This window comes from Rhinatrema bivittatum, chromosome 17 (assembly GCF_901001135.1).
Source record: "Rhinatrema bivittatum chromosome 17, aRhiBiv1.1, whole genome shotgun sequence".
NCBI lineage: Eukaryota > Metazoa > Chordata > Amphibia > Gymnophiona > Rhinatrematidae > Rhinatrema > Rhinatrema bivittatum.
In genome coordinates, this window is record NC_042631.1 from 31,984,876 (window position 1) to 31,999,909 (window position 15,034).

General features: G+C 44.5%; 1 protein-coding gene across 8 annotated transcripts in view; it reads left to right on the top strand.

The window, feature by feature from the left end:
* The window catches only part of TKFC (triokinase and FMN cyclase), a 41,129-nt gene extending 27,632 nt beyond the window's left edge, over positions 1-13,497 (top strand). For 7 of the 8 annotated variants that reach the window (XM_029583190.1, XM_029583193.1, XM_029583188.1 and 4 more), the window contains 5 exons: positions 3,328-3,434; positions 4,876-4,979; positions 5,528-5,561; positions 7,408-7,497; positions 10,446-13,497. In XM_029583190.1, coding sequence (XP_029439050.1) covers positions 3,328-3,434; positions 4,876-4,979; positions 5,528-5,561; positions 7,408-7,497; positions 10,446-10,595 — 485 coding nt within the window. In that variant the 3' untranslated portion in view covers positions 10,596-13,497. The remainder of the gene's footprint in view (positions 1-3,327; positions 3,435-4,875; positions 4,980-5,527; positions 5,562-7,407; positions 7,498-10,445) is intronic. The other variant, XM_029583195.1, reaches the window with a different exon arrangement.
* Positions 13,498-15,034: the final 1,537 nt, after the last annotated feature.

Sequence of the window (15,034 nt, forward strand, 5' to 3'; positions counted from 1 at the left end):
AAAGCAACCTTCTGGCGGAGACGTACGACACCATAATCCGAGATGACGTACGAACCAAATCATATGGAGCATCCACCCAGTAAGCCACTGCTGCCTCAACATGCTCAGCCCTGTCCACCTCCTTGCCTGACCTCAGGAGACTTTCCTGCATCTGCTGTACCCAGCGCAGGCACGCCCGCTGTATAAAACTAGTACAAATAGCAGCGCGCAAAGTTGGGGCTGAAACATCAAAAATCCTCTTGAGGAGTACTTCCAGTTTATGATCCTGCACATCTTTCAACATTGCAGAACCCACCACTGGGATGGTCATCTTTTTAGAAACCGCCAAAACCACAGCATAGACCTTAGCAAGGGAGAAAAGCTCCAGCGTCTGCCCAGGCAATGGATAGAGCTTCGCCATGGCCCTTCCCACCTTTAAACCTGAATCTGGAGTCTCCCACTCCCTCTCAGCCAATCTCTTTGCAGATTTGTGATAAGGGAAGGCCGTCGGGGGATCCCGCAGCCCATTCAGGACCGGATCTGCCACCTCCAAATCAGAATCTTCCTGAAGAACTTTAACTCCCAACACCTGAATAGCCGGAGGAATGAAAGGACAGAGTTCCTCTTTTCTAAACAGACAGACTATTGTCGGGTCATCCCGCTTGGGGCTGGGAGTCCCTCCGGATCATCCCCAGACCCATATCTCCTGCTGCCTGATCTACTGGCAAGTCATCGCCCGAAGGCTCCCCCGTCCCCACTGGGACATCTTCGGAGTCATCTCCACCTGGTCCTGACCCTGAAGGACCCAATAATTTCTGAACAGAGGGAATGCGATTTCTAACAGAGCCATCTGGCTTTGGGCCTCAATGCATGTCCCGACGATGACTGGGAAAAGACTAAAGAGGTTAGGACTTTTCAGCTTGGAGAAGAGAGGTCTAGAACGGGTAGATATGAATTGGTTATTTACTCTTTCGGATAGTAGAAAGACTAGGGGGCACTCCATGAAGTTAGCATGGGGCACATTTAAAACTAATCGGAGAAAGTTTTTTTTTACTCAGTGCACAATTAAACTCTGGAATTTGTTGCCAGAGGATGTGGTTAGTGCAGTTAGTATAGCTGTGTTTAAAAAAGGATTGGATAAGTTCTTGGAGGAGAAGTCCATTACCTGCTATTAAGTTCACTTAGAGAATAGCCACTGCCATTAGCAATGGTAACATGGAATAGACTTAGTTTTGGGGTACTTGCCAGGTTCTTATGGCCTGGATTGGCCACTGTTGGAAACAGGATGCTGGGCTTGATGGACCCCTGGTCTGACCTAGTATGGCATTTTCTTATGTTCTTAAACATGGCCACCGTTCCCACGCTGAGTAGGGAGGTATTCTCACCCCTGCATGAAACTGGCAGCGATGTCAGAATAGAAGAGGGAGCCCTCAGTTTCTTTTTCAGTCCCACCCGGCTGTGAGACACTGTTTGTGCTCTGGCTTTTCAGCAGGCAGGGAAGCTGCCTGCTGAAAAGCCAGAGCACAAACAGTGTTTGTTAAGGCGTGAACGCGCCAAGCCACATGGACGGCATGCCGACCCACTACTTAAGTTAGGGAACCTACCTCAGAGCAGGAAACTAACAGGCTCTAACACACCAGCCAAAGAGCCCTGCTGTCAGAGCAAGAGGATAAAGCCGCCTGCCCGGCATAGCTGTGCTGTTGCTGGCTGAGACTTTTTTTTTTTTTTTTTTTTAACTTTTATTGAAAACTCCTCTAAGGCTGGAAGAAGACAGCTCAAAAGCCAAAAACAGAGGACCTCAGAATAAAAATTACCCCGAGCCTGCAGCCGCCTCATGAAGGGGAGGGATCTGGACCACCAGATTTACAACCCACGGGCACACAGAGTGACCATACTAAAGAGTCACCAATCCTCAGCTCGTCCACCTCAACCAGACAAGGAAGGGCCCACCAAGATCCAAAAACCCCCGGGACGAAGGTTCAAAAACCAAAAATTGCCCAGACTGCAGAACTGCAGGTTTTGCACTGTCTACCATATGCTGGAGACAGAGAAATACTAGAGGGACTGCAGGTGACACATGTGGTTAAGTAGCAGTGTCAGTAAAACTTTGTCTCCATCTGCTGGCAGGGAGGCAAAACCCAGGAGTCTGAGCTGATCTGGGTATGTAGAGAGAAATGCTTTTAGTTCCATATTCAAATGGTTTGGGACTTAATCAGACAAACCACGGGATTTGAATTTTCTGCTTCCAACTTATCTGGATAAAAGCATAGCTAGATAATTAGGGGACGTTCTAGAAACTTTAGTGCTCTTTTTCAGCGTTAGCTAACTAAGTTATCTGGATAAGTCCATTTGTACTGCAGAGAAGTCCTAAAGGTACCCAGATAAATGAAAGTTATCCAGATATGTTTATCTATGTACATTCAGAGGAGCAGCTGCGCCACTGAACATCTTATCTAATTTTCTCCAGATAACCTACACAGACTATCCATGGCTAAATTTATTTATTTATTTTTATTTAACAGCTTTTCTATACCGACATTAAAGTACACATCATGTCTGTTTACATAATAACAAAAGGTGGAAATTACATATAACAGGGAAGGGGGGGGAGGGGGAAACTGAGAGAGAGGTTCAAAACAGCGAACCAAAAAACTAAGTGAAAGGAGAGAAACAGGAAAAAGTAAATATTGATCTCTTTGCCTTTAGCAGGAAACTCTAAATTAACTTAATTAGAAATGTGCTCCTGGGATGTATAATGGCCACAAGAGGTTATTAAATGAAAATACAGTGTTCTGCTTTTGAGAAACAGTAAATGAGTGAGTGTTTTGTTATTTCCTGAATCTCTGGAAGACTGAACTCGAATGAGCTGGAAATCCTGCCTTGGCACCCGAGTTGCCTTGACCGTGAAGCCACACGACGGAGGAGCAGCCTCGTGGTTAGAGCTGAGAACCAGGGAAGCCAGGGTTCAAATGCCGCTGCTGCTTGTTGTGACCTCGGGCAGGTCACTGCGCCCTCTATTTTCTCAGATGCAAGCTTAGGGGGTCATTTAGAAAAGGATTTCTCCTATTTTGTCTATGGGGGAAAATGCTTAACAGACAGAGCCCTGAGGATTGTAAATTCTCCGGAAATACCTTCAGTACCCGAATGTAATCCACTTTGAAGTGACGTGAAAGACGGAGTGTATTCGAAAGAAAAACGGTTCTGCTTGTAAAACTGGAGGAGGATGGACACTGTACTGGTAAACTCTCTGCCTCTGCAACCACACTACTTCCTGGTCCCGAAAAAGACACACCGAGGAAGCAACTAACTGAATTTCCCCACATAAATCTTTTCTTGCTTTCTCCTTAGCTATTCAGGAGCGGCTTAGGGAACGAGCCCTGCCTGCCCAACCTGCCCAGGTCCTGACACTTCTAGCCAAGATTCTCTTGGAGAAGATGGGAGGCTCGTCGGGGGCGGTGAGTGTCGGGGTGGGAAGCCATCAGTGGGGGGGGGGGGGGGGGGGGGGGGAGGAGTTATCGTGACTTGTTAGGACAGGGCTTCCCAAAGTGTGGGTCAGGATCCCCAGTGGGGGGGTCACAGGAGCCTTCAGCTCGGATCACAAATGCTTCAAATGGCAGCGCTGCTCAGGTGCCAGCAGCAGCAGCAGGGTTAGTAGTGAAAGTCAGTTTGGGGGGGGGGGGGGGGGGGGGGGGGGGGGGCTTGTGAGCCAGCATCCGCTCACAGGCCCTGCAGCAGAGTATGTGGTAACAGGAAGCCCTGTGTGAGGAGGGATCGGGGCTGCTGCTTTTACTAGCTCACACACTCCGTGCTGACTTCTTTTACTATTATTATTATGCCCTCGCCGCTTGTAGATCACCACTGGGCTCAGGCCCAACCCACGAGGTGAGGGGAGGGAAGGAGAGGGCTGAGTGTGCATGGGCCGGGGAAGATGGCCACTGCTTCGCTGTCCTCACCCACCACTGAACCTACCCGCGAGACAAATGAGGTTGCCTCTGTCGTCAGCCTGCCCTCTTTTCCCCACCAGCTGTCCCTTCACCTTTGGCCTGGGGCCAAAAAAAAATGTTGCTGCTGACCCTGGCCAGGGGATGTCTGGAGGAAGGCCTGCTTGAAGGGAGGGAGCAGATGCAAAAAGGGATCTGAAGGGTCAATCAGGTGGAGAGGGGTTGAGGGTGGAGGGGAATGACAGAAGATTGACTGGGGATGTAAGAGAAGAGCTGGGAGTTGGGAGGGAGGTTGAAAGTAAGGCTGAGAGAGAGGGGATGGGGGAGGAGAGTGAGGAGGGGATGGAGGATGGAGTGAGACAGAGGGGATGACAGAGGATCAGTTTGAGGTTATAAGAAGGACATGGGGGTGAGATGATCAGCTGGGGGGATGCCAGAGCAGTGAAGTGATATAAGAGGGGATCAGCCAAAAGGGCAGAGGTTGAGAGGGGGGGGGGGATTTCTGCTGAAAGAGGAGGTGGTTGAGAGAGGGGATCAGCTAGAGTAACAGGGAGGGTGAGAGTGGAGTGAGTGTTGGAGGAGAATCGCACCCTTACTAATTTGTTTTGGTCATCCTCTGGGGTCATGAATTTTCAAGTACTATAATGGGGTCACACTGGCTAAAAGTTTGGGAAGCCCTGGGTTAGGATGTCTAAGTGGTTCACTGGTGATTGCTCAGGGAGTTCTTAGTATCAGGGGTGAGAAGAGGCCAGTATCCTGCTAGACAGAATGGGTGTTTGCCAATGATATGTTCTCCTCCCTGAGATGATCATTAATCAACAGAGAGAGTGCAGGGTGGACAAAGAGCTGCCTAAGAAGAGCTCCTAAAAATATCAGGAGGATTACTCAAGAGAAGAGGATTAATATGTTTTAGGTTAGATGTTCCTTTTAATTTATTTGTTCCTTTTACTTCTAGCTGTACAGCCTTTTTCTGACTGCAGCTGCACAGCCCTTGCAGTCTCACAATGACCTTATGGCCTGGGCTGCTGCAATGGATGCTGGGATTGAAGCTATGAAGCGGTAAGTAGGCCCCAGTGTGCATCTCAGTCCAGCTCTAGCACTTGTTTTCCCTTTCTGCATGACTTCTAAACTGCTTCCTCTCTACCAGTCACCGACTAGTTATTCTCTCCTTCACCTGCAGAGATCACTAAGGGCACCTTGAAGCATCAGTGGTTACATTTATTTCTTTGGTATCCCTGTGGTCAATTGTCCGGTTTTCATCACTGTAGTTATGGTTGAGTGATTAATGTCAAATTGCTCTGAATGGTCTCAGTTGATAACCAGCTGCAGGATTTGATACCTCCAGTGAGGGGTGCTGTGTATATACCGCTTAAACTACGTACCATGGTTTTTCTATTATAAGCAATATATACAAACTTTTAATGAATAAATAAATATTGTGAGCATGTCACCTGCAATCACAAACAGATCCCAATTGAATAGCTATGTTTCTAGGATTTATCAGAACCAAAGTAGTAACAAAACTGGGAGGTTGCACTAGTGCTTTGTAGCAGATGTTTCACAGGAGCAGGACAGTACTAATGGACGGTCTGGGAATTGTTTGACAGGTACGGAGGAGCTGACACTGGGGACAGAACCATGGTGAGTTTGAATGGCATTGCCCAACCGTAGTATCTTCAGGTCTTGGGCTTCTAAGGCAAGAGCAGCTACTCTTCCTCTTTGCCAAGACAGCAAATATAACTTGACAATGAAATACAGAAATTGAGCACAGGTTACAAGCAGTGCACTTCAGTACTATAAGCACAGCCACCTCTGGGGTGGTTAGTCAGGTGTACAGCCTGAAAGCTTCTGGATGGCAAGGAAGAATACAGAGTAGTAGACTAAGCAATGAACTTGCAGTCCAGCGGACATAAGACTTCCATTCAAATCCTCCTCTCCAACTAACTTTGGAATCACCTCAGTTTACGAACGTGGAACTGGGCATTATTAATAATAATAGTTTTTCATTTTTCTCACGTCCCTCTGGAAGCTGCTGTACAGCTAAGGCATCAAATCTAGACGCCAGCCTTTGCACCCCCACAAGTGGCACTACATTTGTTTCTGGTAAAGCACACTGGGATCCTGTTCTGGAAGGAGCACTACATGACGTCCAACTCGGATGGAGAGCGGACTCTATAGACCAGGGCTGCCTAAGCCACAGCCAATCTAGTTTTCCGACTCTCTTCCAGGAATATGCATGAGATCTATTTGCATACTTTGGAGAGATAATGTATGCACATTTTATTTCATGCATATTCATTTTGAAAACCTGGCTGGATATGGGGGAAGCTCTGTTATTTGTACAAGAACGCATAGTTCATTGCTAGAAGTTGTTACGGCAGTAAAGTCTCAGCATATTCTTTCCTTTCGGAGTAGTTTTTGTTTAAACATTCTGTGTCTGTGTATTGGGGCCTGAGTGAGTGCTCCTTGAAAGCATTCAGTGTGTTGTGCTACCAGAGTTTGATCAGGTGCAGTGCAGCTGGGAACAGGAAGCAGGTGCAGGGGGTGCATTACTGCTGTGCACATAACGTTTGCAAGGTGAGCGGGGAAGGGTCCTCCATCTAGTGCCATTCGTAACCTCCCCCTACCACATGAGCGGTTTCCACTTACTGCTGCCGCTCCCAGAGCCCCAAGCTCCCTTTTTCTACTTCATTCTTTTTTTTTTTTTTATTTATATTCCACTTTCGCTTCAAAGTGGATTATAGTCAAGTACTATAGGTATTTCCCTATCCCCAGAGGGCTCGCAATCCAAGACAGTAACTTTCTGCTGGAATTTTAAATTGTCCATGCAAGTGCACGCGTACTATTTCAAATAAGCCTAGCGTGCATGTGCGAGCTTCTAATTCTAAGTGGTTACGTGAGGAAACCTTATTATCCTATCTTTCCTTAGGACTTGGCAGTTTTTACACGTGCGAGTGAGCACATTTTAAAGCATGCGCGCGCGAAGGCCACTTAAGTTTGACCACGCAAGTCTGCAGTTTGCCAAGTCGATCTCTACATAATCACGTTCCCCCAGACTCCTGAATGAGCCGGTTTTGGGCTATAACGAGTTTTATTCAGCCTTACACCTGATAAAGAGCAGAAGTAAATATAACAGTGTTAATTACAGTTCTGAGAACGGCGACCATTTTAATTGAGTAAAGCCGCAAAAAGCCTCTGCCCTCTAAAATATATACAAGAAAAACAAAACAGACTGTGGGGATGGAGGCTGGATGTAGGACAGGGAGAGTAGAATTGCAACCAAGATAATTAGCTCTTCAAAGCTCTGTCCGTAGAGTCTAAACCTTACTATCCAGTCAAGAGGGTAGTTAAATTTAAATAAGCCACATTCAGTGTGGAGCCTGGTGGTCCCCAGTAGTAAGATGACTAAAGATGAAACCATTGGTCATCATCATGGGACAGAAGATGAATGTTTGATTTTCTCTCTCCTTTCTTGTGCCTCTGTCAGTTGGACTCTCTCTATCCTGCAGCCCAAGAACTCCATGCCCTCCGCTCACCGGGAGCAGATGCAATGCAAGTGCTAGCCCGGGCTGTTGCGGTAAGTGCCTACTTTGTTGTCTTTTGCTAAACTAACCCTTCTTGGACACCTCACGCCCCCTCTTAGACCCTGTCAACTTCAGAACAGTTTTGCAGACACTGATTTTTTTCAGAGCTAGACTATCGCAATTCATTTATCATGGCCGCCCTGAGAAAACACTTAGGCCTTTACAACTAATTCAAATGCCACTACTCATGTACTTACTGGCACCAAAACCAAAAGAACATAAGGTTTTCCATACTGGGTCAGACCAAGGGTCCATCAAGCCCAGCATCCTGTTTCCAACAGTGGCCAAGCCAGGTAACAGGTACCTGGCAGGATCCCAAGCTGCTTATCCCAAGAATAAGCAGTGGATTTCTGCAACACTGCCTTAATAATGGTTTATGGACATTTCCTCCAGGAACTTGTCCAAACTTTTTTTTACACATAGCTATACTAAAAGCTTTCACCACATCTTCTGGCAACAAGTTCCAGAGCTTAATTATGCGTTGAGTAAAAAAAAATATGTTTTAAATATATTACCCAGTAACTTAATTGTGTGTCGCCTGGTCTTTGTACTTTTCCAAAGAGTAAACAACTGATTAACGTTTACTTGTTCCATTCCACTCATTTTATAGACCTCTATCATATCTCCCCTTCATTCATCTCTTCTCCGAGCTGAAGAGTCCTAACCTCTTTAGCCTTTCCTCATAGGGGAATTGTTCATCCCCTTTATTATCTTGGATGCCCCTTCTCTGTACCTTTTCTAATTCTGCTATATCTTTCTTGAGATGTGGTGACCAGAACTCAACATAATACTCAAGATGAGGTTGCACCATGGAGCAATACATGGACATTATAATATTCTATGTTTTATTCTCCATTCCTTTCCTAATAGTCCCTAGCATTCTATTTGTTATCTTGGCTGCTGCTGCTGCACACTGAGCAGAAGATTTCAATGTATTTTCAACGATGACACCTAGATCCTTTTCCTGAGTGGCGACTCCTACTGTGGAACCTTGCATTTTGTAGCTATAATTTGAGTTTCTTTTCCCTAAATGCATGACTTTGCACTTGTCTAAATTAAATTTCATTTGCATGCCCAGTCTCCTCGTTTTGCAATGTCCTCTTGCAATTTCTCACAATCCTCTTGTGATTTGAGAGCTTTGAATAATTTTATGACATTGGCAAATTTGATTATCTCACTTGTTACCATTTCCATGTCATTTATAAATATATTAAAACATCAGACCCAGAACAGATCCCTGGGGCACGCCACTATTTACCTTTTTCCATTGGGAAAATTTACCATTTAGCCCGACTCTGTTTTCTGTCTTTTAACCAGTTGGTAATCCACAATAGGACACTGCCACCTATCCCATGACTTTCTAATTTTCTTGCAGGGCTGTTGTGTAAGGAGGACTGGGTCAGATAGCTATGGCCAGTCATTTAAGGTGTTCTGAGGGAGGACCCTACAATCCCTCACAGTAACATTTCAAGGACTGCCAGTAGCTTTAGACAAGCAGTTTTGTGAAATGTTTTCTTGCTGCAGTCTGCTCTCCATGGTTGAGTCTGGGTTGCGTTCTAAGTAAATGCTCCATTGCAATCAGGTTGGGACTCCCCACATGTAATAGCGAATTCAACTTACTTATCAACAGAAACAGAATTTATACTTACTGAAACTGGAGGTTTCTATAAATAGCAGGTTGAATTAGCCATGGAGTTACTTTAGAAACGCTACACCTATCGCAAAATAACATATATAAGACTGTTAAGAAATGAAAATGGGACTCAGCAACTGTTGATAAATGACAAACAGGGTTAACAGAAGAGCTGACTAATGAGATTACAATTAGTCTAGAATTGATAAATGCAGCCCAGATGAAAAAACAGGCAAGAGGCAGAGAGGGACAGGATAGATCTCTGGGGACCTACTAAGGCCTCCTTCAACAGGCTTGCAAGTTTACGCCCACCTCCCTAAAGAGTTGACTACATGCTAAATTCATCTCCGTTACTGACTGAGAAGGCTCAAGAGACAATACCCATGCAGGAACTCCTGCACATGCTCAGTAGAGCTCAAAACTCTACAGCTTGGAGGGATGAGTCTATTTGGTAATGCTGGATGATGTCACCCTACATGAAATGGCTAATTCATCCTGCTATCCATGGAAAACACCATTTACAGTGAGGAAACAATGCTTTTCAAGGGAGTAATAGATTTTGAATAGCAGCAGGATCTAAATACAACTTGACTATAAAGTGAATAAAATAAAGTACAACTTTAGGATAAATCTAAATCTGCAGACATGACTAAACTAATAGACACATATCTACTAGTGACTCAGAATAAACAGCACCATCAAAAAACTCTGATTATAACAGCATGTTTAAAGCATTCAGGAGAAAATGCCAATTTCATAGTCAATTTTATGGTTAGCATTTAAAGGCTTGATGAAATGGGCTTTTATTTGCTTCTTGAAATAAGTAGTCTGTTGGAGCTCTTCTGGAAGGGAATTCCATAAGGCAGGTGTTGCTCCCAGGAAGGATCTATTGTGAGTGTGATTTATTTTGTCAATTGAGTGGTAATGGAAGCTTCAAGTGATGATCTTAGAGGTCTGGAAGGCTTGTATGTGGATATCCTTTTGCTCAAGTAGATAGGAGGCAGCGGCAGCCTGCTCTGGGTTATTGTGGAGGTAGAGGAGGGGACAGTGATTTGGTGGAGAGGGCGTTAACATGCTGTGAGTTATTGTGAAAGGAGGGGATGCAATTTAATGACGAGAAAGGCAGCCTGCCCCTGGATTATTGTCAAAGGAGAGGACATGATGTGGTGGAGAGAGAGAGGCAGCCTGCCCTGGGTTATTGTGGAGGAAGAGGGTGTTGTCACAGTATTGGATTTCTGGAGTATTATTTTTTATCACAGCTCTGTTCTGTGTCTAAGTCAGGCTTTCATATTTATTCTTTTTTGACAGAAGGCAGAAGCAGGAGCTGAATCCACCAAGACCATGACGGCCAGAGCTGGTAGAGCCAGTTATATCAGCTCAACACTGCTGAAAGATCCTGATCCTGGAGCTGTGGCAGCAGCTGCTATCCTCCGAGCCATCCTGCAGGGCTTGAGATGAAGGATGTGGAACTAGTATAGCAGATCTGTAAACTGCAAGCCTGTTGAAGGAGGCCTTAGTAGGTCCCCAGAGATCTATCCTGTCCCTCTCTGCCTCTTGCCTGTTTTTTCATCTGGGCTGCATTTATCAATTCTAGACTAATTGTAATCTTATTAGTCAGCTCTTCTGTTAACCCTGTTTGTCATTTTTCAACAGTTGCTGAGTCCCATTTTCATTTCTTAACAGTCTTATATATGTTATTTTGCAATAGGTGTAGTGTTTCTAAAGTAACTCCAGCAGTGGCTTTTTCTCCCACTTCTTATTATAGCTCAGCTGGGCAGAGTGGATGGGCTGTTTTGGTCTTTTTCTGCCATTCTTACTCTCTATTGTCAGCTGAGGTACCTCTTTCAGTTTTGGGATGAGCTATATTCTACTTTCTTCATCCGTAGGGTCTTTTGCAGTGGTAGATTGAAGGAAATGGGGTAGGTTTAGTCTTGAAAAGAGAAGACTGAGAGGTGACCTGATGATAATCTTCAGATACAGAAAAAAATAAATCAAGGAGCAACAGGGTAGCAATCAGTTGCACTCACTCTCTGCTGCAGGAATGGGCTCCGATGCGAGATGGAAAGATTTTAGGTTTGATATTAAGAAAATGTTCCTGGGCCTTTGTAGTGGCTCAGTAGGGAAATCTCAGTTCAGTACCCAAAGTTTTCTTGGGCCATCCAATGGGTGGGGATGCTGCGGCTCATGGTACTGCAGCCCCTATATGGACCACTTCCAATTACGTTGGAAACTTGAAGGAGGGGGAAGAAACTACTGGGTCCAAAGCTATTTGAAAAAATAAAATACTTAATGATGAGGGTAGTCACGCACTCAACTATGTTTTCTGGGGGTGGTAGAATGTCCAGCGTGAAGGCTTTTAAGAACTTAAGTAGGCAGAAGAATCTGGGGTACTAGCGTGGTTCAGTTACAGTGCATCCTGCCTGGAGGTGAGGTCTGGACTAGGTAAGCTCTTTAAGGTTCTGTCCAGGTCTTCTTCTGCTTCTCCATCTACTCCCCCCCCCCCCTCCCCACTCTGGAAGCTGGGCCTGCCCATGGCATATTAAATTCATTTCTTGTCAACAAAGCAGCTAATTCCTTGATTGAATTCCTGCCTGTGCTAGTGGCACCTGTTCTTTCAGAAAGCGGAGACTAAATGGAAGTTATTCCAATCCGCCGATGACCTTGGAAGTATTTCGTTTACTCCTGTTCAGATTTTCCTCTACTCACTACTGCTCAACAAGACTATCATCTTTCAGAACCTAAATTTCATCCTTAATACACATGACTTTCTGCAATCACTATCCATAACCCTGACAAACCAGATCCAATTTCAATTATATAGTTATCTCCAAGATACAGAATTAGTCTTTTGTTGATTAGCTACGGAATATAAATTCAACCCTTCATTTTATTTAGGCATGGATGTGTCAAGGAAAATTGGTTCTTACCTGCTAATTTTCATTCCTGTAGTACCGCAGATCAGTCCAGACTCCTGGGCTTTGCCTCCCCTCCAGCAGATGGAGACAGAGAAAGTTTTGCAGGTACTGCCTCTTAACCCGCTGTGCTGCCTGCAGCCCCTCAGTATTCCTAAGGACCCAAGCAGAAAATAGTCAAAAACCTTCTAATAAACAAACAATACAATATCCCCCACACGAGCAGAGGAAGAAGGAAAAATTCATAATTGAGCACTAAAACCAATTTTGGAACATTAATTGCAAGGAGCCCCTTTCTCTTTTTAAACTTTACGAGTACCCAAAATGTTCACTTCTCTGAAAGAAGGGTGGCAGAGGCTTCCATCAATTCTTCTGTAGGGGGAGGAAACTGGACCAGCAAGCTTTCCCTGTCGGCATGACTCAGAGCAATTTAGGGTCCCCAACCCCTGCTCATCTTATCCTACCAACAGGAGGGATGGTGCCACCAGGACCTGCCAACCTCCTGGGAGAAAATCTCGTATTGTCCAAATATTCCTCCTTTTCCTTTTTTTTTTTTTTTTTTAAACTCAGGTACAGAGCAGCAGCTTTTGCACCTCCTCCATCTGCTGAAAACAGAGAAATACTGAGGAGCTGCAGGTGGCACACTGGGTTAAGAGGCAGTGCCTGCAAAACTTTCTCTGCCTCCCTCGGCTGGAAGGAAGGCAAAAACCCCGGAGTCTGGCCTGATCTGGGTCTGTACAGGGACAGTGTGCTTTGACTGGCTCTCCTGAATCAATTCATTTACTTCAGGTTGTGTGCTGTGCTGTCCTGTGGTTAGCCTCACTCCCCATCCCATTTACTTACACTGCTTGCTTCCTGTTTTCTCCAGATAGTGAGCAAGCATCTGCTTTTATTACAGTAGAGTCCTCACTTAGTCTTACCTGTATAAAGCAGCATTTCCTGATATTAATGTATCTTAAATGGTCTCCATGTTCAACGTGTCATTGTTTTAAATATCTTGGCATAACTTACCTGTCTGCTAAATTTTAGACAGGACCCGGATTTTAAACCACTTTGTGCTGGAAATGTCTAAATAATGAATTCAAATAATCAACAGATCTTCATTTATCCTATGCATTAAACAGGTAGATTTTCAATAAAGTACTGAAGAAACAGAGTATGCATGTACTTTTTGGGCCTCACAAACCAGACAGATTGTGTTGGAAGATTGCAGCTGAAAAGGACATGTGTATTTTATTTCAAGTGAGGACAAAAACTATGCACATGTATTTTTTTTTAAACTCAGATGCTCATGGTTTCCTCCCTCCACTAAGCCTTTCAAAATTTACCTCCTGCTTCCTCTCTTTTGTTCTGTATATTGTCTTCTGCCTGGACCTTCTACTTATCAGTTCTTATCTAGTCACATCTTATTTATGCCATCGATTAAAATAATAAAAAAAAAAACCTGACCGGTCTGTAGTATTTGTTTATGATTTAAAATTTATTTTCAAAAATAAACTACAGCAGTTCCTTTAAGAAAGGTATTCAAGTGCAGGATGGATTTTAATCATGAATTGTGATTGCCCAGGTTTTTAATGAGTTATCACATACAATGAAACAAGTCGAGATATTTCCACTAAATGGGATTAACTGAAGCTATTCTTTCCCACATGATTATCTTGAAATACTTACTAGTGGGCACTTCAGGAATGGCTAACCCACCCTACCCGCTGAAAGCAGAAAGCTTGGAAGACTCCAGTCCTTAAATTGATCAGGTTTTCATGGTTATCCACAATGAATATGCATTTGTATGCAGTGGAGACAGTGCATATTTAGTTTGGATATCCTGGAAACCAGACGGCATGTGGCACTCAAGGGCCAGAGTTATCCATTTCTAGATTAAATATCATTGAATAGTGCTACAGTTTTGTTCTTTGGGAAGTGGCAGGAGAGGGGAGGGTAAAGGGTGCCAGGAATTTCTTTCAATGTACTTTTTTTTTTCCCCTTCCTGAACATTTATGCTGATGAAACATTGGTGGGTTAACATGGCAGCATATTTTCCAAGGCCTTGTGGCAAGGATAGACTGATTTTTCTGGAAATTGTCTGTATGCTCGCAGGATAGTTTGGGGGTAGGAGGGCTTGATTTATTTACGGAAAAGGTGTAAACACTGGCCATGCAGAGTTCCCCAAAATTGCCTTGCCTGTGCACCAAAAACCTTTTCTGATGGTACTAACATTGAAGGTGAGAGGATAATCTAGTTTGTATACCTGTTTAATGCCTGGTCATACTGACAGTTGTGATGGTGGTTTTCATTAGGGAACTGAACTCCTGCCACCAAGCTTTTTTTTCTGATGCTAATGACACAGAGTAGTAGCTAAGCCAGATCTGAACTGGTGCCTGGCTTAATGACCTTGAGCTTATCCCTTTCCTCTTACAAAGGCAACAAATCTTTGTTAGAAAAGTAAACAAAAGAGGAAAAATAAACTGATCTGGTTCTCTAAGGAAGAGGCTGAAAAAAAGAACAGCAAAAAGAACAGCATGTATAGGAAGAGCTAGGCAAACAAAGTGGATAAGGCCATGGGGGCCAGATGAGGTACATCCCAGGATACTGAGGGAGCTCAGAGGTGTGCTGGTGGATCCGCTGAAGAACCTTTTCAATAGATCCCTGGAAACGGGAGTGATGCCAAGTGATTGGAGAAGAGCGGTGGTGGTCCCGCTTCACAAGAGTGGGAGCAGAGAGGAGGCTGGAAACTACAGACCGGTTAGCCTCACTTTAGAGGTGGTAAAATTAATGGAGACTCTGCTGAAGGAAAGGATAATGAGCTATCTACAATCTGGGGGATTCCTGGACCCAAGGCAGCATGGATTCACCAGCATGTCAGACAAATCTGACTGATTTTTTTTTTTTTGTTTGGGTGACTAGAGAATTGGATCGAGGCAGAGCACTCGATATAATCTACTTGGATTTCAGCAAAACCTTTGATATGGTCCCGTATGCTTGGAC